This window comes from Amborella trichopoda, chromosome 13 (assembly GCF_054954075.1).
Source record: "Amborella trichopoda isolate Santa Cruz 75 chromosome 13, AtrichopodaSantaCruz75HAP2 v2.0, whole genome shotgun sequence".
NCBI classification, from domain to species: domain Eukaryota; kingdom Viridiplantae; phylum Streptophyta; class Magnoliopsida; order Amborellales; family Amborellaceae; genus Amborella; species Amborella trichopoda.
The window spans coordinates 52490782-52514840 of record NC_142348.1 but is presented as its reverse complement, the minus strand read 5'-3'; the positions used below and the strand labels follow the sequence as shown (position 1 = coordinate 52514840).

Below are 24059 nucleotides of genomic sequence, written 5' to 3'. Positions count from 1 at the left end.
TTACATTTCTGAGTTTGGTGCCATCCCAAGTTGGTGGTTGCCATTAGTTTGGCTTCCTCTCCTGAAATGATTTCAAGATTTCATTTCTATGATGTTTCTTCCCTGCTTGACTGTTTGAACATCTGAAACAGGTATACTCCCATAAAAATGTGTCTCCATACAGCTCCATCTTCCATTGAACAACATGGGACTGAGTGGCCAGAGGAATGGCCCCAAAGGCTTGAAACTTATCCCGAGTGGTTAAACCATCCAAAGGAAAAGTTTGTTGCAGACACTGAACACTGGAAAGCCATTGTCAGCAACTCTTATCTTAGTGGATTGGGAATTGCTTGGTCGGCTGTGAGGAACGTAATGGACATGAAAGCAATATATGGAGGGTATGTAGGATAATTGGGATAAGCAATCTTTTTTGTATGCCATGATACCAGGAGTCATTTTATCTTTTCGTTCTTAACTCACCTGAATTATGTGGGCCTAATTTTTGGGGGCCTTGCAAGCTTGAAATATTTACGGGGTTGTTGTGAAGGTTTTTCTTTTTCGCAGGTTTGCAGCAGCAGTGGTACCACAAAAGGTCTGGGTAATGAATGTAGTTCCTATAAATGCTCCGGACACACTTCCATTAATCTTTGAAGGGGGGCTTCTTGACATTTACCATGATTGGTGTGAGCCTTTCAGCACTTATCCGAGGTCCTATGATCTTTTGCATGCAGATCATCTGTTTTCTCGGCTCAAGAATAGGTATGAAGTGCTCGTACTTCTCTATGTGTAAGTACATACTGTAATCCGTTGGGCTACAGAAAGCATAACATGTTGGGTTCATCACCATACAACAAAATGCTGATTGGTTTTGTGTGGGTCCCATTCTCTCTCCATTTCGATGGATGGTGTTGATCTCAATGGACTGTGGTCCGTAGTACACTTTCTGTAGATGTTGTTGATCTCAATGAACTGTAGTCCTTAGTATAATTTCTGTACCGTAGATGTCATTTTGCTTTTTCTAGTCTTTTTAGCAATAACATCTTATTTGTTGGTGGGGAAAATAGGAACTTTGTATCTCGAAATTCCTGTTCTTTTTTTAAAAAAAAAATTTTGATGGTAAAATTTGTATTACTATACCAAAAAATTACATTGTATAATGATGGCCTGCATACCGGGCCGTCCTTCAAGAACATATATAAAAAATGGTGCTCAGGGTGGGCATGCCATACATCATATAAGAAAGCTAAAAACGAAAGAAAACTTAAACTGCCAAAAAATGTGGAACAGAGCTCGAAATGTGTTGGTTCCACTATTGAGTCCTGAAGAAGCTCCTTCTTTTGCAACTGTGTCCATTCTAGAGTTACCCTCGCTCCACTTATGTCAAAAGGAGACTCAAATATGCCAGCAAAGGAAGGACATTTGCTCAAAGATGTGGCAGATAGAGACCCCCAAGGCCCACGCAATGACGTATTTCAAATTCCTTTTATTAAATAGCATTGTGTTCTCATCTCTTCTTTTCTACTCCTTGGCTAGGTCCCTTGCGTACCTTCAATTAGTTCCTTGTTAAAAATAGCATTATATTCTCATCCTTCCTTACCTTCTTTTTCATAGCTTTGATCAATGGGAAATTTATAAAAGTACACCTCAAAGTTGAACTATTTAACAATTACCCTGTTTGTGATTTGGTAAATTTCAAAACCGAGTTTTATGTGTCATTTGATGAGATATTTAAAATTTGATCAAAAGAATAATGGTCTATATGAAATTATATCAATAAAATGTTGGTAAAGATATTAAAAATTTCGATCTTAGGTGTAGTTTAATAAATTTCCCTTGATCAATTCCTCCCACACATTATCTGAAATCAATGCTCTTTATGTTTCACAACATGTGGGCGCATCAACATGTGGGCGCATTTGCAGGTGCAAGCCTCTGGGTATTATTGTGGAAATGGATCGACTATTAAGGCCTGGTGGCTGGGTGATTGTTCGCGATAAGGTGGAGATCCTGGATCCACTAGAGGCTATATTGAGATCACTGCACTGGGAAATCAGGATGACATATGCCCAGGAAAAGGAAGGAATACTCTGTTCGCAGAAAACCATGTGGCGTCCAAGTCAAACACACCATGGATCAAACTGAACTTTTTTTCAAAGATGAAATTGTTGATTGTTGAATAGTACATTTTACCTCCATTCTATTCCATTTTTTTGAGGGAGAGGATGAACAGGGGAATCATGGTATTGTTCTGAGGTACATGACCTTTTCCCTTTTTCTTATCTTGGAATTCTATATGTTCTAGTACTTGATCTTCTAATGCGGCATGATGTGACAGATATATGCAATCACCTATGTATCACAGCAGCTCAGCTTCATGGTTTTCAATGTGCTTCCCCTGATCACCAGACTCTAAGTTGTGAGTTGGGTCTGGACACTGGACAGGAGTCTATTTTCCTATCTATTTATTTCCACGTTATGTTGGGTTCTCTTTTTCTTTTTGCGGTTTTTCTTTCTTTTTTTTCTTTTTCCATTTTTGATGATTGCTATGCACGCGAGCCCTTGAACCAACTTTTTGCCACTGGCTACTGTAGTTGAGTGAGAATATGTTGGACAAAGTTAAAGTACACCGAGAGCTTTCTTCATTCTCTATTTTGTTTTATTTTCGATTCTCATAGACTTTTCCATCTTCCTGGCTTTCCCTAGTTGTGGCATTCAAGTTCCGAGTTCAGATGGAGCTCGGTTGTGGTCAAGCCACATTTGAGTTGATATTTGGAATGAAAACCAAAGCGATTTCTTATAGAAAATAAAAAGACCACTTGAGTACTGATTGGTTTAAGTACCTTCAATCTCTACTACAGAAGATTGGCTCTTCCCTTTTTCGTGCTACTGTCATTTCTTAGTTTTGACGAAAACATTGGTTTCTATTAAGCTGCAAGTTATAATGTGTCTGGGTCGATGCTGCTCTAGAGCATGTAGTGAGCACACATGAGCTGCATTCTTTTACTTTGAGCTCATGTCTGCAACTGATAAGGGGATTATGCTTGAGATGGAGATTTTAGACTGCATAAAATTCAATTATGTGGTGAGACATTTTGCCTGCATTCAAATGTTCTAATATGACAAAGAAAAGAGATATTAATTAGGCCTAATGACAGTAGAGACCAAAGGAGAAGTGCTCCTTCATGACATGGAATTAGGGCATCACAGAGTTGGAAATGGGGAAATGAGTTAAGGAGGCTTTCATGGCAGCAGGGTGTTCCCTGTCTGTATGGAGAACAGTAACTAAAAATTTCTCCCCATGAGACCTAAATCACGTGATGGTGACAAATCTTGAATTAAGAAAGTTGGTTGTGAAGTCTAGGCCTTTTCAATTACCACATTTTATTTCCTTAAGTGGGTTTTTGATGAGTACTTTAGAATTCTGGACTAATAAAATAAAAAAATATATATACTAAGACCATTTACTTTTGGTACAAGGTGATCACAATTAATCTTGATCATTGGATGTGAAATTGAGTGGCTGCGTGTATTTTATTGATCAAGTTTAAAGTTTAAAAGGAATTTTTTCGAACTTTATGACATACGCAAGATATCAGATTTCACATTGGATGGCACCTGTAACCCTTTGTATCAAAAGTAAATGGTCTCATTACATATAATTCTATATAAGTTACAGCTTGGTTATAAACAAGGAAAATTGTTTCATGCAAGCTGGACTGCATTTCCACATGTGGTCCAAAAAGTGTAAAACATCTATCTTAAAGATGGATGCAAGTAGTTTCATCTAAAAATAATGGAACTACTGGTCCAAATGTTTTCTTATTAAAATGGTTATTTCTAGTTTTTAAATTTTATTTATTTTTTCATATTCATAATCTCTATGTTAGAGATTACATATCCTTAAAAAATAAGTCCTAAAATCCATCTCAAATATAAATTTATTAAGCAGACCGTATTTCTACATACGCAAGCTTAGCTTCATCGAAACCGGGTCCTATAAGTAATTGTGATTTCTTTCTATCGAAAGTGTTAGTATACCATGGCTTTGTGGTTTTAATTGTGACTTCCTTGTATTGAAAGCAGCGTTTTAAAAAACGCCAAGTCGAACGGGACTCACCCGGTTCGACTCGAAATTCGCGAAAAGGGATCGGATCGGTTGAAAAATCGGAAATCGTCCGTTTCTAGAGAGAACCGGACGATTCCGCACAGTGACTCGCCGATTCACTGTACGGAATCGGGGAGTCCGAACAGTGAATCGGCGACTCCGTATGGTTTTTTTTTTTTTTTTTTTTTTTTTTTTTTGTGTAATCCATGATAGATTTTTTTGTAATACTTGATCGATTTTTTTGTAATCCATGATCGAATTGTTTTTGTTTTTTTGTAATCCATGATCGAATTTTTTGGTTTTTTGTAACCCATAATAGAATTTTTTGTAATCCATGATCGAAATGTTTGTTTTCTTTTCTTGTAATCCATGATCGCTTTTTTTGTTTTTTTTTTTTTTTTTGTAACCCATGATAGAATTTTTGTAATCCATGATCGAATGTTTTGTAATACATGATCGAAATGTTTGTTTTTTTTTTGTAATCCATGATCGAAATGTTTGTTTTTTTTTTTTGTAATCCATGATTGAATTTTTTGTTTTTTGCTTTTTTTGTAACCCATGATCGGGTTTTTTGTAATCCATGATTGAATTTTTTGTAATCCATGATCGAACTATTTTTTTCTTTTTTTGTAATCCACGATTGAATTTTTTGTTTTTTTTTGTTTGTTTTTTTTTGTAATCCATGATCGAATTTTATGTAATCCATGATCGAATTTTATGTAATCCATGATCGAATTTTATGTAATCCATGATTGAATTTTTTAAAAATTTGTGAATTTTTTTTTTTAATCTATGATCGAATTTTTTTTTGTAATCCATGATAGAATTTTTTGAAAATTTGTGATTTTTTTTGTAATCTATGATCGATTTTTTTGAAAATTTGTTATTATTTTTTTTTAATCCATATTATTCAAAGAGAAAATGAGAGAGATGATGATTTTGAGGCCACCCTATCCCAGCCATATTATTCACATATCGAGTCCCAACAGCAACAGTGTAGGGATGAGCACGAAATACTGTAAATTAAATGTTGAATGGTGGTTCATGCAGGGAAAGAACATATCAATATTCGCATATTCATTCAAAAACATGAAAATTCTTAATGGAGTACCCTCATTTTTTATTGAATTCCTAAAAAATAATATTTATAATGAATTTTAATAATTTTTTCGAATTTTTTTTAAGCTTTATTCTGACCGATTCACCCGATTCTCGATCCGAATCGCCGATTCACCGATCCGGATCGGTTTTTTAGAAGCCCGATCCGGATCACCGATTCGTTTTTTAAACCATTGATCGAAAGTGTTAATATACCGTGGCTTTGTGGTTTTAAGTGGGCTATCGCATCAAAGACACGACAGCCGCATTTGATATATAAAAAATTAAAGCACTTTCCTTCAACAAATCTCACCATAAAACTCATATTACCTAAAATTTCATTTCTCCCTCCTTTAAGTGGTATATGATCATTTCTTGTTTGGAAGGCTAAAAACAAGTTTTCTAAGGCTCAAGGAAACAACATCTTTGTCTATGTAATATGTTTCAATTATAACATTTTATCACGACGAGATGATCAAAACCAGTTTTCGACTACTTGGTCCAAGTTCCGAGTTGCACTCGGCGAGCTTGAGTTCCCCGAGTTAGGTATCCCACTTGGGGTTATTAAAAAAAAATCTTAAAATATCACAAAAAGAAAGATTTTTTTTTTCTTCCTATTTTCTATCATTTTGGCCAAAAATTGTTTTGGCCATGAATATTTATTTTTATATTTTTTATTTATTTTTAATTATTTTTAAAACACCTCCCATAACAAATTGATTTTTTTTCAAAATCTATTTTTGCTTCTTCTATTTTTACCTCATTTAGATGTCTTTTATTTAATTTAACTTGAAATATACATTTCCTTTTTTTATAATTTTTATTTTTTTAACATTTTTTTGCTGCTAGAATATTTGGCCTTACGTGGCTCGGTCTTGAGCCAAATACTCGACTCAGGCATTGGCCAAGTCGAGTACTTGGCTCAAGAACGAGCCAAGTATGAGCCCTGGTTTCTAACACTGGTTGTATGAGCCATGGTATTGGAGATTTTCCTCTTCCATTTGAGAGACGGGTTTTAGAGAAACAAAAAAGAAACGATGATTTTGATACAGTAAAAATACACAATCTTACTATAAAAAATTTTAACCATACATTTCAAGGCTTTATATGTTTCACAAAGTTAGATTTGCAAGCAATTATACTATTTTTCAATATGGGATTTGGAATTTTCCTTAGATTTTGAGGGGCAATCAAGCCACATTTTACCAAAACCTCAATCTAGGCAAGGAATTTATATTACGAGATTATTTATTTTTAGTACAAGGTCACAATTTTTTTTAGCTATTGGATGTGAAATCTAAAGTATTATTTTTTAAAAATCTCTTTTAGATTTAAGCCATATCGTGACCCATTTGATTTCACATCCAATAGTTGACAATATTTGTGACCAATCAAAATTAAATGGTCCCGTATCAAAAATTCAAAAGGGAAAAAATTATATAAGGTTGCAACCTTAAATTGTAGAATCACATATGCACTTCAAAAATCTATCGAAAATGTTATTTTAATGTTGAAAAAGCCCTCGTATCAATCATCTTGACATCGGGATCTATGAATATGAAACAAATAAGTTTTTGAATATCGGAAATAGTGCATCTTGCAACACATTATTTAAGATATTGAAATTCATAAAATGAATGGTGTAGATTCATTTTTGGAAGGGACTCATTTTGACCGTAGGTTTCAAATTGAACTTTTTTTTTTTGGATTGATTATTGAGATGAATAGAGTGTGTGTACAAAATTTGAGGTCATACAAATACCACAAACATGATTTTTTAGAAGTATCGTTGCATTCTACTATGATACAACCGTTCCATTGGATAATTACTCGTTCATATATTTATAGATCTACTTGATTTTAACTATTTTTTAAATTAAAACTTTTCTAATTAGGTACGAAAATGGATTTTAAGATAATACTAAAAAAAAACTTACAACAAAATTATATGTCATGATAAATTTTTAAAGGTGTGCCGTTTAAGGTTTCAACCTTATAAAAACCGCACCCAATTCAAAATTAAATGGTATTAGAATTTGTGTTTGATGTAGGAGACCTCGATTGAGTCGTAGAACGATCCCCATTTTGAAACAAATATTAAGTTAAGGTTTCAGTCGGAGGGAAACATTGGCGACCGCCATTAATCCGAACTCCAGATCCCCATGAAACTGAGAGGTGAGCCCTACACCTTCCTGAACATGATCTCCATCCAATCTCACCACCATCAATTGGCTTTTCTGGCGGCCCTCCTCTCCGCCACCGCCTGGTGCTTCTACAAGTCCACAACCCTCAGAACACAAAGGAGAGAATCAACAAACCTACTGCACTCTTCCCACCTCGATCATTATAAGAAACCTAAGAACCAGCAGCTTAAATGCTCGTCTTCGTCGTCCTGCAACTGCAGCACCTCACGAGAGCAACCAGACAATTCTTGCTGCAGGAGTGCTAAGATATTCTTTGCTTCTGAAACCGGAACTTCGGAGGGCCTGGCGCGCCGCCTCCTCCAAACCCTAAATGCCTCCTCCAAACAACTCATGTGTTCATTTGAGCTCGTGGATCCGAGCAGGTACGAGCCCGAGGATTTGCCCAAAGAAAACCTGGTTGTGATTGTGGCCTCGACTTGGGAAGATGGGAAGCCCCCCAGGAACTCGCAATTCCTTGCTCAATGGCTCCACGAGAGCTCCAACGATTTTAGGGTTGGCTCCACCCTCCTCACCTCCTGCAAGTTCGCTGTCTATGGGGTCGGGAGCAGCTCCTATGGCCCCAAAACCTTCAATAAGGTGGCTAGGGTTTTCTCTCACCAAATGGAGGCACTCGGTGCGATTGAGATCCTGCCCCTTTGCAAAGGGGATGTGGATACTGGTGATTTGGATCAATCCTTCAATCACTGGTGCATCCAAATTATAGACAGATTGTCAGGACTTGGGGATCGGTTATCCTCCTCAAATTTGAGGTCAATTGAGGTGGCTTCTTCTTCCAAAGGAGAAGATGAAGAGGAAAAGGCATCTGATGGTATTGAAGAAGATTCAGATGATGATAAAGAGAATAATGCATCCGATGGTTTTGAAGAAGATTCAGATGATGATAAAGAGAATAATGATGGTGAATCAGTTGTTGATTTGGAAGATATAGCAGGCAAAGGTCCATCAAGGGAACCTCCACAAAATGGCAAGGTTGGAAGGAGGAGGAAATCTTTTGGAAAGACACAGGCTGATGTTAAGCCACTTTCTTCGATGAATAGAGTAGAGAATGGCGAGAGAAGGGAGATGGTGACGCCCGTTATTAGGGCTAACTTAGAGAAGCAGGTTTATGGTTTTCGATAAGTTGGTTTTTTTCTCAAATTATTTTGGTTTACAATAATTAGCGTTTTTTATTGAATTACCATATAGGACATCAACTTAATATTTTGGTTTTATGACTTTTCCTTTTTGCAGGGGTATAAGATCATTGGTTCCCATAGTGGTGTGAAGATTTGCAGATGGACCAAGTCGCAACTGCGGGGACGTGGTGGTTGTTACAAGCACTCCTTCTATGGTATAGAGAGCCACAGGTTATCTTCTTCTCCTTTATCTTCCTTGGTATTTCAAGGAGAAAATTAATGCTATATCTGTTTTTATATTATCTTCAAGGATTCATTTACTAATTGTTCTTACTTTTCTATTTGTATCTCCTTTTCATGCTACTTCTGTTGGTATGTCTAACTATTTCCTTGTAAATCCTTTTCTAATGAATGTATGAGCAAAGTCACTACTTTACAACTACCAATATTGAACAGGAGGCAAGATTTTGTGATCTCTACTGCTTCATAATATATCTATGGGAATGTTAGTTACGGACGTGTCCCTTATAATGAGAGAAATCAAGTTGTCTATCAAAATGTCTCGTGTTTGAAACAATTTTAGACATCATTGAGAAGCAATATTACCTCAATGAATTGTGTAATGGATGATTTATGGGCTCCCTATGGATTTGAACCAGCTTGAATGCTCTTTTTTATTTTTATCTAATGAGACTATATACTAATTGTTTTCTATATAGATATTTATGTTCAAAACTAGAAATTTCTGTATGTGAAATGCCTATCTTCTCAGTTTTGAGTGGCTTATCTAAGTTGTAGCGTGCCCTGAGAGAAACAGCATTCATCCTAGGTCTCATGAGTGGTTAATATATGTGCTACACTTCTCATTTATAATGAGGGCAAACAAGTAGAGGCATACGAGTAGAGGCACACAATTGAATGCCCTTTTATAATGAGGCAAAACTAGAAATTTCTGTACATGAACTTCTATGTTGTAGGGGGAACATAGAAAGCTTTCCCTTTTTCCAATACCTTCTGAAGATGGTATCAAAACTTAAGAGAAATAATAATCTAGTTTCTGCACTGCTGACACATGAATCTCCCTAACCTGCGATGATCAGCCAAATTTTATTTAAAATTTCAAATAACTATAACCGTGTCTTCGAGATTTATTGGAAAAGAATTTTGAAATATTGGTGAGTGGGGAGTTTATTACAATAAAAAAAGAAGAAGAAGGAAAACGTCTTCTTTCTTGCTCTCCCAACATACCACCACATTCTGTTTAAGCAGCGTTTGCGATCTATTAATTTTAACCATCTTATGTCAGGTTGTTTGTATTTCATCAACCTATTTATTGCACTTTTTATGCAATGATTGCTTCTCAGTTTACGTAAATTATCTGCTATTTTAGTGACCTTACTTTTGCCTGGAAGTCTGACTTTCTCCCTTCCTCTTGACAGGTGCATGGAGGCAACCCCCAGCCTAGCTTGTGCTAATAAATGTGTGTTTTGTTGGAGGCACCATACTAATCCTGTTGGGAAGAGTTGGCAGTGGAAGTTAGATGATCCTCTAGAAATTGTAAATGCTGCAATCGACGAGCACACAAAGATGATTAAGCAAATGAAAGGAGTTCCAGGTTGGTTCTACTTCTATAAGACAAGCACATATGCATTATGAAGACAGCGTGCGTGGGGGTTGATTGCCAATAAACTCAGTTTCAGTTAATCTCGCATCAATTTTCTGGTTCTTGTGTGATGCTACACTCATGTGGGCATAAGTAGTGATGATTCAAGTGGTTTTCTATGTGGCATACAGGAGTGACTACGGAGCGTCTGTTTGAAGGTCTTTCACCTAGGCATTGTGCCCTTTCCCTTGTTGGTGAGCCTATCATGTACCCAGAGATCAATGCCCTCATTGATGAACTGCACAAGCGACGGATTTCTACATTTCTTGTAACAAATGCTCAGTTTCCAGAAAGAATTAGAATTCTTAAACCTGTTACTCAGGCACGTAGCTCTCTGATTTGATTCATTATAAAGTCTAAATGCAGGAGGCATGTAGGTCTCTGGTTTGAGGGTAGTTGGCTCATTTATTTAGTGGGAGTTTCGTCAGATAATTTACTTATTGACATTTTATAAATTTCCAGTTGTATGTGAGTGTAGATGCTGCAACAAAAGAGAGCTTGAAGGCAATAGACAGACCTCTCTTTGGGGATTTCTGGGAGCGATTCACTGTAAGTAAATTATCTTTAGATGGGAGGTGAGTTCTTTGATTGCTTAAGAAAGATATAGCTGAAATTGATCCGGAGAAAAAAAAGGTATAACTAAAGACTTAAATGACAAGGGATGACTATGAGCTGTTTGACCTTAATACAGTTTGTTTTATGTTTAAAGTCATTGAATTCTGAAAGAATTTTATCTAGTTCATGAAAGGGGTGAACGGCATTTCACTTATGTGGGTTGTAAGTGAGGGTACAACATAAGTTTTTTAGCAAATGCTGTGCTGTATCGATCTAAAAATCTTGTAATCGACCTTTGTTCTATGACATTTTTCTTCGTTTTTTCATTTAAATCATACCGAATACACATATAAGTCTTATAGAGGCTGAGTTACTCGCATGTTTAAGTTTAGCAGAACAGTTCCCTAGCTATCTGGAATAGTTCCTGCTTGAGTATTCAGGTCTTAGAAAGATGGACTCTGTCTTCCCTTTGATTCATTTTCTGTAACAGTGTTGGAATATCATAGCACAAGATTGCCTGCATCCGCACCCCTCAAGCAAGTATTACACAAATAATTGAATGGAGGGGCATGTGTTGTATTGAATTTCAGGACAGGAATCAATAGGGTCTATGGGTTTTATATAATTTACTTGGAATCTGTCCACAAAAAATGTTTCTTTAGTGGGAATGCCATAAATATGTGTTAGTCGAGCTTTTTGATGAGCATAATTTTATGGAATTCATGTTTCTCCTTACAGTTCTTCACTTGATTAGTGTAAATATTGGCCACCATCGTGGAAGCTGGCCATCTAAAGAAGATAGATGCGAGGCCATTAACAAGATTGTCATACTAAATATTGTTGGACTTGCCTTGGCCACAAACCTCGTTTTACAATATTGGACATGTTGGATTGCATTTAGAAATCAGTTAAACTATTTTGCTAACTTAGGATTCGATATCATGGCTCAAACCTTGTACTTTTCTAGTCGACTGGGTGTCTATGTTATATCTTGTATCAGTGAATATATTTATGTACCAAGTGTTTTAACCATTGATATTGTGACATATTGATAGGATTCATTGAGGGCACTTCGTGAGAAGGAGCAGAGAACTGTGTACCGCTTGACTTTGGTCAAAGGATGGAATGCCGAGGACATAGATTCATACTATGAGTTGTTCAGCGTTGGAAAGCCAGACTTTGTTGAAATTAAGGGTGTTACCTACTGTGGCTCGTATGTCATCTTTCAATCCATCTCATTGTTTGAGGGTGTTCATGTCTTCCTCTTTTCTTATTGTTTTGTTTGCTTAATTGCATCTTGCCTCTTGAGATTTTTTTAGGTCTGCAACCTCCAAACTGACCATGGAGAATGTACCCTGGCATTCGGATGTGAAAGCCTTTTCTGAGGCTTTGGCCTCGAAGAGTGGCAGCGAATATGAGATTGCCTGCGAACATGCCCATTCTTGTTGTGTACTCCTGGCAAGAGCTGACAAGTTCAAAGTTAATGGCCAGTGGTTCACTTGGATTGACTATGAAAGGTTCCATGACTTGGTAATCTCTCTCTTTCTCTCTCTCTCTCTCTCTCTCTCTCTCATACGCACACAAAACAAACAGCTTGTTCTAACGTATTCTCCTTGATTTCAAAATGTAGGTGGCTTCAGGTGTACCCTTTGGTGGTAAGGATTACATGGCAGCCACACCCTCCTGGGCTGTTTATGGTGCTGAGGAAGGTGGGTTTGATCCAGATCAGGCCCGTTATAAAAAAGAGCGACGACATGGAAGTTGTAATGGTCAAAACCGTCAGCCTATAAGCTAATGCAGCGTGAGTGCTATCGATTGAGGAACCATGGAGGCTTATGCACAGTATGTGAAGTACATGGGCACTCTTTTTTTCATTTTATTCTTTTTCCTGCAAGAGATTTTGAGTAGAAACCCTACGTTTCATAGGTTCTTAACACACTTAAAAGCAGAGAAAGGAAAAGTTGTGATCAATTTTTTTTCCCCCATCTTTTCTATTGAAAGGAAAATCTTGCATTTTGCAATGATAGGAAGTGAGAAATAACAAAGGGATGTAGTTAACGATAATGTGGTATTTTCTGCATGGAAATGGAACTATAGTTATTCTTTTATGGAATCTCTCTTGGTAGTCATTTATTCTATAACGGTTTCACTTTTTGTTAGTCTCAACTATTTCATATTCTTTTCTGAGTTTGTTTTTTCATCAATTTAAGCATTCAGGAATTGAACTTATAACCAAATTCCTTATATACTTCTTATTTGTGAGAACAACTGTTATTCAATTGCAGAATGATAACAAGGCACAAAACGAGCAGGACCGACCTCCCTTCAGAGCCGAGGTTGAACTCAGCTAGTAGCCGAAAAGAGACCATCATATTCTGGTAATTGCAGAAAACATATGGTTTTGCACTGAGAGAAGTTACCATACATGAAGACCGTTTATGTTTGGTACAAGAGGCTCTGATTACCCCCCGTAGCATAGTGGCTAGCTTTAAATCATGATGCTGGGGGTGTGCCCGTTCGATAACACTCAAAAGTCGTGAATTTTACTTAGCGCAAAACAATGGCACACCAGCTCTGAGAGTTTTTTTTTCTTTCAATATATACCAAAGTTATTGGCTTTTTTTGCATACAATCCCAATGTATATTAGTATGTATGTTATGCTCCCATGGGGGCAACACAGTATTCTTACTCCTTTGGTAAAAGAGCAATTTAGGAGTATGTTTCTAATAGTGCTTCCGAGCATAGTGTACATTTACTGCCTCGTTTAGAAGAATTATTAGGGAGAATTTTTTCAATCTTGAATTTTGGGAACTACCTGAGAATCACTAGCAGGCAGACTATTTTTAAAAGAAAAAAATTGAAATCTGAGTTTTCTAACACTCATATCTCACTTTCTAATAATTTGATGGTTTCTATTCAATCTCGAGACATTGTTTTTTTTTCAAGTGCATAGTCAGTGTGATTAGGAATTTTTTATTTTAATTGAGGTTAATGCATGGGTTGAGAAGTTTACATCCGCAATGGGGTCTTATCCGATGGTGCAAATGGTACTTGCATGGGATTATAAATTCTTTTGGCATTTTTTTCAATCCGCACTTTCGTATGCACCTAAGAATCACTAAGAACACGATTTTGAGTTCTTAACTCGTAGGTTTAGGGTTTGTTTGACAAAACAGAATTGAAATATTCAAACTTTTTAAAAATCTGAATAAAGCCACTACTATATATGAATTATATATTATACTGATATATATTTTTCTGCACATGTTTGATTATCTTTTATACAAAAAAAAAAAAGGAACAATGTCATCACACCACACCCTGTCTTTTTCTCTCTAATTTCACTTGTTTGATCGTCTTTTATACAAAAAAAAAGTAAATAAAATAAAATAATATATATATATATATATATATATATATATATATGCAAGCAAAGTGATCACACTACACCATGCCTTTCTCTCTGATTTTGATTATCTTTTATCTTCTCTCTAGCCACCCTATTTCTCCAAAAACTCTCTCTGAAAAGAAGAGTTGCAGGCAATCTCTGCAACCTTGCAGGAAGCCATTGATTGGGCGAACTCGTGTTTCAAAGAGAATACACCGGCAAACTTTGAGCAATCTCAATAATTCGGTATAAGCAATGAAAGAGGATGAAAAGAAGGTGCTATCAGTTTTGGGTCGAAGCAATATATATGCAATTGTTCAATTGTTGGGCTCAGGTACTCATCATAGATGAGGGAGAGAATGGCAAGGGTAGTGTGTTCTTAGATTTTGTTCATCAGTTGCAGGAGAACGTGGCAATGGTTCTCTTCTTATACTTGATCCAGAATCATCCAATACACTAAATTATTGGACCAACCAATTGCATTAGAAAAAAAATGACGCTGAAGTTCGAAAGAGCTTTAATTTGGGGAGCAATGTAGTTGGCCCTGAAATCCAACCATGAGAGATAGACCCAATGGAGAAGACCCTCAATCTTGGAGGGTGTAGGCATATGCAAATTGGGTGTCTGAAAATGCCAGCCTTTAAGGTGCGCAACAACCTCAACAACCCTAATCGTCAATGCCATTACAAGAAAACGTCCGTTCAATTGAAAGAGATGACCTTTGTATGATTTTTGAGGCTCCATGGCTGCTTCTCGCCTGAAAGTTAAACCTCTTTTTGGCCACCCCAATAAGAGAGGTAGGAAAGTAGGCAACCTTGTTGGACGGGAGAAAGAGAGAGAGGGTGTCTGAGGCTTAATGCGAACGATAGAGAGAGCCCCGCCCTTCTGATTTTCAGCATCCCGGAAATTTCAAGTCCGAGTTTAATTTTTGGGGATTCAGATATGGGTGCAGTTAACATATGGATGCATCCGTAGCTGTTGGTATATAATTTTGAAGTAAAATATTCTTAGGATTACCTCAAAATCTATTTTTATATCTAATTATAAAATTTTAAATTCAAAAATAATTAAAATCAAGTATATATATATATATATATATATATATATATATATATATATATAAAAATCTTGAAAATGGACCATGTAGATAATATGTTGTAAAATGCACTATTTCGGAGATTTCAAATCTTTTTATTTTTCATAAGCATAAATCTCAATGTCGAGATGATCAATCAAAGGGTTTTTCAACATTAAAACTACCTTTTCCAATGGATTGGATTTTTGAGGCGCATCCGCAGTTCTACATTATAAGGGTGCATCCTTATATAAACTTTTTCCCAATTATCTGAATATAGAAAGATGTGATTGGATCCCATCAAACATGGTATATCAACTGCTATAATTAGAATGATACTAAATTTCATAATATCTTAAAATATTAAGATATTAGAGTGCTACCAAACATAGCTTTAATCTTACAAAAATGGGATATATTTATTTTTTATAAACAGAGAGTGCTTTCCAAATTGAAATTTGTTATTTTGGAGGTTCATTGCTAGGTTAAGAGGTCACATCCCTAACATTGGGGCCCAAAACTGCTCTAACAAATACTTGGTGCAGTAGTAGAACACGGGAAAAAAGAAGGAAGGGCCCGGCATTCATTTCTTCATTCCGCTATTATTAATAGTGGGGTGGTTAAAGCACGCCTCTGATCGTTGCTGCTTCCTGCTTGCTGCTTGCCCAAGTTGCAGGTTGATGCAATAGTTCATGGAAAAAAGTTATATAAGGTCGGGGCCCTAAACAATCAAATTAAGGCGCACGTAAAAATTTACTAGATGATAGTTGTTTCCATGTTTGAAAGTCTTTATCTTGACCCCAAGATGTATGGACATGATAAAAATGGATTTCAAATAACAATAATGCATATTGTAATGTATTTTTAGACCGTCAATTTTTATGATTTTCAAGTGTTCATAGATCTGCTCTATCTACACTATTTTTTAAGCTTTAAATTCTATAATTAGAAATGAAAATGAATTTTCAGGCTATTACAAAGATTTTCAGTACTAAAATAACATCTTTCGACACGATTTGAAGGTTCGCCTTACTTTGATTGTTTAGGACCTCAGCCTCATACAAACCAGACCCTTCTTCCATTGGCTTGAGCTCCACATATAGAGAGAAACAACTAATAAATTTTGATGGAAAAAGCTTTAAAAGACTGCAAACTTAAAATGTAGAATTAAATATGGGCCTCAAAACTCCATCGGAAAATGTTAGTTTTAATGTTGAAAAGCCCTCTAATTGATCATCTCGACATTGAGATGAATGAACACGAAAAAAAAAAGATTTGGAGTCCCATAAATAGTGTATCTTACAACACATTATCTAGACCGTCCATTTTCAAGATTTTCACATATTTATAGATCTACTTAATTTTTACCAATTTTGGAGTTTAAAATTTTATATATAGATATAAAATAGATTTTCAGATATTCCTAAGAATTTTTTAGGACAAAATTACATGTTATGATAAAATTTGGAAGTGCACCTCAATTGGATTGTTAAAGGTTGCAACCTTATAGGCCGGACCCATTTTGATAGAGTGATAAAACACCAACTAAATAAATAAAGAGGGAAGCAAGATTTTTATGAACAAGTGTAATAAAACACTTCCAAGTTAAGATTCCAAAAATAAATAAGAAGAGAAAGGCACGATCTTTGAGCAGTTGAGCATAAAAAAAAACATCTGACTAGTTCCTTTTGATCCAATTGGTCTATTCAATTGAGGTAAATTGGTTTGAAAAAACCTCCATACCTCTTGAAATGGGGGAAGTACTTTTATATGAAAAAAAATTTCATACAAAACAAACGTATCCTAAGAGAAACCTTAAAAGGGGTACATGCTACTATAACTTTTATACAGCCAGCACCATTATAGAATATCTCGAGATTTAATTTGACAAGTGTTTGAAAATAAATAAGTCTCGAGATACCATATGGACTATCTCTAGATTTAATTTGGCAAGTGTTTGAAAGAAATAAGTCTCGAGATACCATATGGACTAGTTGATAAAACTCAGAACGAATATTTTGCTGGCTTGTTACAATGCCATCTTCATATTACATAATAGTCTTAATGGCTTTCACGAATATGTGAGTGAAAATAAGGACAATGCCATTGATGCCCAAAAAACAACAACTCGAACTATGTATATTCGATCAATAAAACAGACCCAAAGAGGAGAATTGACATGCAACTCCAATATTTATCCCCTTCCCCGTACCCGTTACCCGTTAGGTTAATGACTCTTCTCTACCCATCCATGCAAACCAAGATCTTGAGTAATAACCTGATTTATGCCAAATAAAACCTGGTTATTGAAACATGGTGAATGGACAATACTCGGATTATACCAAAAGGATTGTTTTGATAAATCATTGGGTTAGCAATTTTAATATTTTACTTATCCATCTTGATTTTTTTATTTAATCTCAAAATAACTATTGAAAGCCACATCATCATGAGTTAGTTAGAACAGTCGCAAAAAATGTAAAAAATTCAAATTTAAATAGTTCAGTGCTCCCATAAATTTCCCTTCGATCTATTTTTGCAGCAAAAAATAATTTATTATAATTTCTCGAGGAAATATAGAAAATAAAACCATTATAAAAACCCACATAATAACACCAAAAAAATTGGGCCGATTTTCAGGAAGCTTCTGGGCCTCATAAATAACAATTGTTTTCTCCTTCCCACCCAAATATTTGTTATTGAACACCCACCATTAAAAAAGCCACATCAACCATAGAATCCAAAAACATTAAAAATCAAAAGAAGGAAAAAAAAAACTGATTTGATTGAAAAGAGGAAAAAGAAATGATAAAGAAAAAGGAAAAGGAGAACTACATATCCAAGTCCCCCAATTCTCACTTTTTACAACTTTGATACACAAACCGAATTTGCAGAATAGCAACAATCGAATAACAAATAGCAAACAGTAGTATGACAGTGCTTGGTTATATATATATATATCAGTGAATACAATTGATTGATTTATGAGTTTTTTTTGTTTTTAGGTTTCCAAAAAATCATTTACCTGATATGAAGGATTCTGCTGCTCTTTGCGGTTGGCTCTTTCGCCTCCCTCTTGTTCTCGGAGGTTCTGCTCTCTCTTCCCCTCCTCCTCCTTTAGGAGACGAGGCATCACCCTCTATCCTCGTCTTCTTTTCATCCGATGATAGCTTTTGTTTCTTCGATTCTTCTTCTTGTTCTTCTTCTACTACTTCTTCTTCTTCTGGTTTGGATTCTTCTTTCTCTTCTGCTGCTGCTGCTGCTGCTGCTGCTTTTTGAACGACTTTCCTAGGGCGGCCTCGCTTTCTGGGAGGATTTGGGGTCTGTTCAGAAGAAGATGATTCTGATTTAGCTTTCTTCGATTTCTTTTTGCTTTTCCCCATCAATTTATCTCCGCCCTGAACCCATCAACTTCTCTTCACCATCATATTTGCACCAAATCTCTGTTTCTTTGTACTTCGTGCTAAGCAAATATGAGTGGCACTGAAGCAGTCTAGAAAGTGGAGTGGATCTGGTAAGAAAGGATTCAGTTTGATCTCCGTCCCGCCCTTTACAGCTTTGAAGAAATCATCAATATCTTCACTCTCCACAATGACCAAATCCTCTTACTCTCTCTCTCACACACTTTTATTTGGTGTTTTGATTACAGTGAGTGCATATATGGCGCTTCACTGCCCTGGGCCTGGAGCCACATACTGTAGCAAAAAAATAACCATGGTTACTTGTATCTTGGTCCCACCCACACCCATTTTAAAGCAAACGCCTCTTTCTCTCTCTTCCTTTGACTTGTAAGGCCACACGCCACGCCACAAACAGTCTCCGACCTTTTCTTCCATGCCCTCCTTCCGCTTCTGCTCCTTTTTCATGCTCTACTCCTACAAACTCTCTCTCTTTCGATTTATTCGGGATCCAAAGTTTTATTTATTTTTTGTACATCGAGTTCATAATTATTTTTGTATTTAAAATTTTATAAGAGCATCATTGAATTGAATAGATCAAAGTTTTAAGATTTCGTGACTCACCCCAAGCTATCCAATTCTCTTACTTCATGAATTCATGTAGAAATGAGTCACCTCTAAAAATCTATTTCATTTTTTATCTTAATTTTCAAAGACGTGTAATCTTTAACATAGAGATCATGAATATAAACAAATAAATAATTTTTGTAAATTAAAAATAATAATCCTATTAAAAAAACATTTTGAATGTTAGTTTCAATTGTTTTTAGATAGATCACCTATATGCGTCCATCTTTAATATGGATACTTTATACTTTGGGATTGCACTTTGTATAAATACGGTCCACATGAAACAATTTTCCAAAGATAAATGTGCTGACTATCATTCATGGTTTCCCTATTTCCCATAAAGCCTCATTATCGACAAAATGCCACCAATATTCTTAAAGTTAATCGCAAATATATGTGATGAGCTAGGTGCACTACTATTCATTGTAGGGCTCGGGTCCGGGTCCGCCTAGACTTTGATCAAACCCAAAAATTAAATTATATATGTATTTGAATATATTGTAATATTAGGACCCGAAAAATATTATTAGATCCGGATCCAAATAGTGTTCAGGTCTAATATTTGGACCCGGACTTGATCTGCCGGATCTAATTTTTAGACTCATACCCGGACTTGGATCAGGTCTGCCCCTCATGTCCCGAGTCGGGTCCAAGTCCATTGCCACTTTCATGGGATACCTTATGAGGAATAGAGCCATGTGTATAGAGTTGTTTTTCATGGGATACCTTATGAGGAATAGAGCCCTATGTATAGAGCCTGACAAGGCTAACCCTCGTGCTTTCAAGTTGGACCCAATGTCGAGTTGGAGTTCGGCCACGATTAAAACCCATGGGCCATATCTGAAATTTTTTACACGCGTTAAAAAATCCTTATATTTAATATAGTGGCAAATCTACACCATCTAAATAAGATAAATAGTGCATGTTATTGTAACCTTACTTTTGTACATAAGTTTGAAACATCATATAAGCTATTTTCATTATTGAATGACAAACTTTCAAAGCTTTATATATGTCTAGAAATAAATGACCATCAAACAGTATTATACTTCTATTGCAACTTGATAATAATAACTAACGATAATATTGAACTATTATTATCAACTCACTACCAATTATACAATATTAATAGTTGCGTCCATCACAGTTAACGAATAAACATTTTTTAAGACAAAATGGGCGTGCGAATGGTGCATGGTTCCAAACCTTTTCTTAGACGAAATGGGTATGCGACTAGTGCACAGTTCCATTTAAGTTCATTTTCATTTCCTTAATGAAATCTTACCGTTTCCAAAAAATAAAAATAAAAAATAAATGGTTGGAGATGGAGGGTACTCGCGTAAATTTGCCTAAAATAATAGGACTCGACGCGGCGAGTTTTTATTATAAAATCGACCGGTATCTTTTGATATGACATGAAATGATGGGCTTAACCCTAAACAAACCAACGTTTTTCAACCGCCGCCACTCCACACCTTACGTTGACTGCCGATTCATAGGGTAGAGTTTCGGCCGTCCGATTCGATGAGGATGCCGCCCAAAAGAAATCTGTGCCGTCGGTTTTGGTTGCGAAAGCTCGGTGTACCGAAAAAATGGACTACGGTGTTGCTTCGAAAGCGCGTGTCTGCTGAGTTGGGGTGATGGGGAACCTACGTGTGTAGCCGGCCAGCCCATTCACGGGTGTGGTGTTGCGTTGCGTTGCGTTGCGTTGCGTTGCGTTAGGAGCTTGAATTATGTACGCTGCTCGGGTCCACACGGTCACCGACTCCACCCTAAACCCATCCGTCCGGATTAAGTATTTGGATTATAGATTCAAATGGTGTTCTAAAAATCGTTAGTCCAAATCAAGAACTGCTCTTCCAAACCGGTAATTAATCTCGACCCATCCAATTCAAACTGCTCTTCCAAACCGGTAATTAATCTCGACCCATCCAGTTCTCTACGGAATTGGGAATCAGTCTGCTTCTATGAACTCGCCTGCTTTTATCTGGGAACTCCCCAGGTACTATCAGGGATAACATGTCTATCAATAGGAACTCGCTTGGTTCCCACACATCGTTTTTTTAAATTAATTTTCTTTTTAAATTTTTCTTTTTTTTTTTTTTGGACATATTATCACACATGAGATTTGGTCTGATTCGATGATTGAGATTGACAACAAACAATCTAGACCGAATTCTTGGAGGGAGGCATTCAAACAGTGGATCCGGACCACTAAATTTAGAACCCACCTAAATATCATGTATTTATAAGCAGAGGTGATTCAAATTTGACTCAAAATGATATGAAGTGGAACTTGTAGGCTCGAATATGTTGGATCCTAACTTGATCCAACAATGTAGAGAGGAGCAGGGTTTAGGTCCACCCTGTACTTGACACTCTTATGAACACTTGACAATCTTGAAATTGACGGTCTAGATAATATATTACAAAATGTACTATTCCAATACTTGAAATCTATTTTTTCTCGTATCCATGCACATTAAGATCGAGATGATCAAATTAAGGGTTTGTCAGCATCAAAATAACATCTTCTAGTGAATTTTTGAAGCGGACACTAATTTGATGGTTTAGGGCCTCACACTTATATAAACTTAACTTTTTCCATTTTAATTAGTGCGCACAAAGATTTAAAAGGGAATTTTTCATTAGGATACTTAAAAACAAAAGATTATTCACTGTCTTGTAAGTTCAAATGTACACAAATAACAATATCACTGAGATGTATTTCTCTTTAGGGTGTGGTTTGTCAACCTTGAACAATCAAAGTAAGGTGCACCTAGGAAAATAGCCCGAGCTCAATTGGTTAGCGCTTGACGAATTGCTATGCTATGTCCTAAGCTCAACTTTTACCAAGGGTAGGGACCCTCTCCCCATTGATTCGCCCAAAAATACTCACCCAAAAAAGAAAAAGTAAGGTGCACCTTCAAACTTTGTCTATCGAAAATTCTTAGGATGGTACAAGTATAAAATTTTAAACTCAAAAAATAATTCAAATCGAGCATATCTATAAACGTGTGAAAGTCTTAAAAATTGACAATCAAAACAATGGTTGCAAGATATATAATTTTTAGGACTTGAAATCTCTTTTTTCTCCACAACTATACATCTTGAAGTCGATATGATCAATTAGATGTTTTTAGAACGTTAAAACACATTTTTTCAAATACACTTTAGAGTGTCGACTTATATAAATTTTTTCCTTCTTTTTGGAGAGAAAAAATGAGTAATAGAAAGAGTGATAAAAAATACATTGTACTTTGAACAAAGGAATTTAAGTCCTTTACGTAAAGAGAAAAAGTGTTATGAACAAGTCTCCTTCCAAAAATCTATCTTCAAATGGATTTTTGGATCTAAAATTAGTGAAATGTTGATCACCATGATCATAAATATTAAAAAATGGTATTTAAATCTTAAAAGTATATTATTTTGAGTAATTAAGTGAACGGTCTAAAATAAAGCTTAAATTTATATCTTTCTGCTATTTAAAATTGTCTTTGCTCATATTTCTTTTCAATTTCTTGGTGGTCAAGAATATCAACATGTTATATTTTAGATCCAAGGGAGAGATTTTGGGAGACCACCACACTTTAATATGGTGACTATGCTCACCCATCAAAACCTGACCTGCCATTTAGAGTCTGTGAGACCCTACTGCCATAGGACCACACCTTAGGCTGAAACATCATAGTCCCAAAATAGGACATCTCTATTTATCATAAGACATTATTTCTTCCGGGCACCCATGAAGTGGCTTTGAGTTTTTTTTCCCTTTAATGTCTGTTGTGGAAAAATATAGAATGAGACCATTTACCTTTGGTACAAGGTGATCACAATTAATCTTGACAATAATATGTGAAATTGGTGGCTCCATTTATTCTATTGACCAATCTCAAACTTCAAAATAATTTTTTTAGAACTTTGTGATACATCCAAACTATTAAAATTCACATCGGATAACCATAAGTAATTGTGACCACCTTGTATCAAAGGTAAATAGTTTCATTGTATACAATCCACTAGGTCGAGGAACTTATGCCTCTGTCCTCAAAGGCATTCTCAATAGGGCTCCTACTATACTAGGGAGTGAAAGATATGCTGTCAAGTAGCAGTGGTTAAAAAATTAACATGTTTATTTTATTTCTTTGCATTGGCTTTTATTTGGGGTTGGAAATCTTTGTGATAGCCTTAAAATACATTTTAATAATTAAGTATAAAATTTAAAGCTTAAAAAATAGTGGATCTAGCAGATATGTGAAAATTTGAAAATCAACGGTCAAAACATGAGTTATAAAATGCACTATATCCAAAACTTGAAATCCATTTTTTTTTTGATGTCCGTGCATTTTGATGTTGAGATGATGAATTTATGGATATTTGGGCATCAAAACAACATATTCTAGTGAAACTTTTGAGGTGGGCTCTAATTTGATTGTTTAGAGCCTTGGCTCTATATAAACTTTTTCCTTATCAAAATATATTTAAAATATCAAATAATTTAACTCGTTAGTATATGCCATCAGATGCGATTTTAAATTAAAAAAAAAAAATTTGATTGCATGTCAAATAGTTCATCTCTTTGGTACTTTTTGATAATTTTTTATTTTTTTGCTCAAGGATTCAGGAGGTGCAATGGTATTTTGACTGTAAAATTTTGAGTGCATGCACATAATAAAAGAAAAAAGTGGAATATATTATCTAACTCAAAATTATTATAAAAATATAAAAATAAGGAAAAATGGTATATATTATCTAAATCAAAATTATTATAAAAATATAGAAATAAGGAAATATAAAGTAATATTATATTATTGGCTTTTTGGTATAATTTTACATTATCGTCCGTTA

At 35.6% G+C, this 24059-nt stretch overlaps 2 protein-coding genes across 3 annotated transcripts; both read left to right on the top strand.

Moving 5' to 3' along the window:
• LOC110008254 (putative methyltransferase PMT28) lies at window positions 1-3135 on the top strand. Its single transcript, XM_020674684.2, has 3 exons — window positions 1-377; window positions 544-738; window positions 1902-3135. The coding sequence occupies exons 1-3, from the start codon at window positions 148-150 to the stop codon at window positions 2119-2121; spliced, it is 645 nt and encodes a 214-aa protein (XP_020530343.2). The 5' UTR covers window positions 1-147; the 3' UTR covers window positions 2122-3135.
• A 4096-nt stretch (window positions 3136-7231) lies between these two features.
• Window positions 7232-13447, top strand: LOC18445816 (flavodoxin family protein / radical SAM domain-containing protein). 2 transcript variants are annotated; one of them, XM_020674634.2, is made up of 9 exons: window positions 7232-8487; window positions 8617-8732; window positions 9941-10116; window positions 10296-10486; window positions 10627-10713; window positions 11775-11932; window positions 12039-12249; window positions 12350-12520; window positions 13005-13447. In XM_020674634.2, exons 1-8 carry the CDS (start codon window positions 7345-7347, stop codon window positions 12512-12514), a joined length of 2247 nt encoding a protein of 748 aa, XP_020530293.1. In that variant the 5' UTR covers window positions 7232-7344; the 3' UTR covers window positions 12515-12520; window positions 13005-13447. The 2 variants fall into 2 exon arrangements, with proteins under 2 accessions (XP_020530293.1, XP_011627664.1); XM_011629362.3 differs by having other exon boundaries at window positions 12350-12561.
• Window positions 13448-24059: the final 10612 nt, after the last annotated feature.

Excerpts from the sequence above, each read along its gene's own strand:
- LOC110008254 (XM_020674684.2), top strand. The coding sequence starts at position 148 with ATGTGTCTCCATACAGCTCCATCTTCCATTGAACAACATGGGACTGAG. Across the intron at positions 378-543 it reads ATGAAAGCAATATATGGAGG|GTTTGCAGCAGCAGTGGTAC; the intron begins GTATGTAGGATA and ends TCTTTTTCGCAG. Across the intron at positions 739-1,901 it reads TTTTCTCGGCTCAAGAATAG|GTGCAAGCCTCTGGGTATTA; the intron begins GTATGAAGTGCT and ends GCGCATTTGCAG.
- LOC18445816 (XM_020674634.2), top strand. The coding sequence starts at position 7,345 with ATGAAACTGAGAGGTGAGCCCTACACCTTCCTGAACATGATCTCCATC. Across the intron at positions 8,733-9,940 it reads TATGGTATAGAGAGCCACAG|GTGCATGGAGGCAACCCCCA; the intron begins GTTATCTTCTTC and ends TCCTCTTGACAG. Across the intron at positions 10,487-10,626 it reads TTCTTAAACCTGTTACTCAG|TTGTATGTGAGTGTAGATGC; the intron begins GCACGTAGCTCT and ends ATAAATTTCCAG.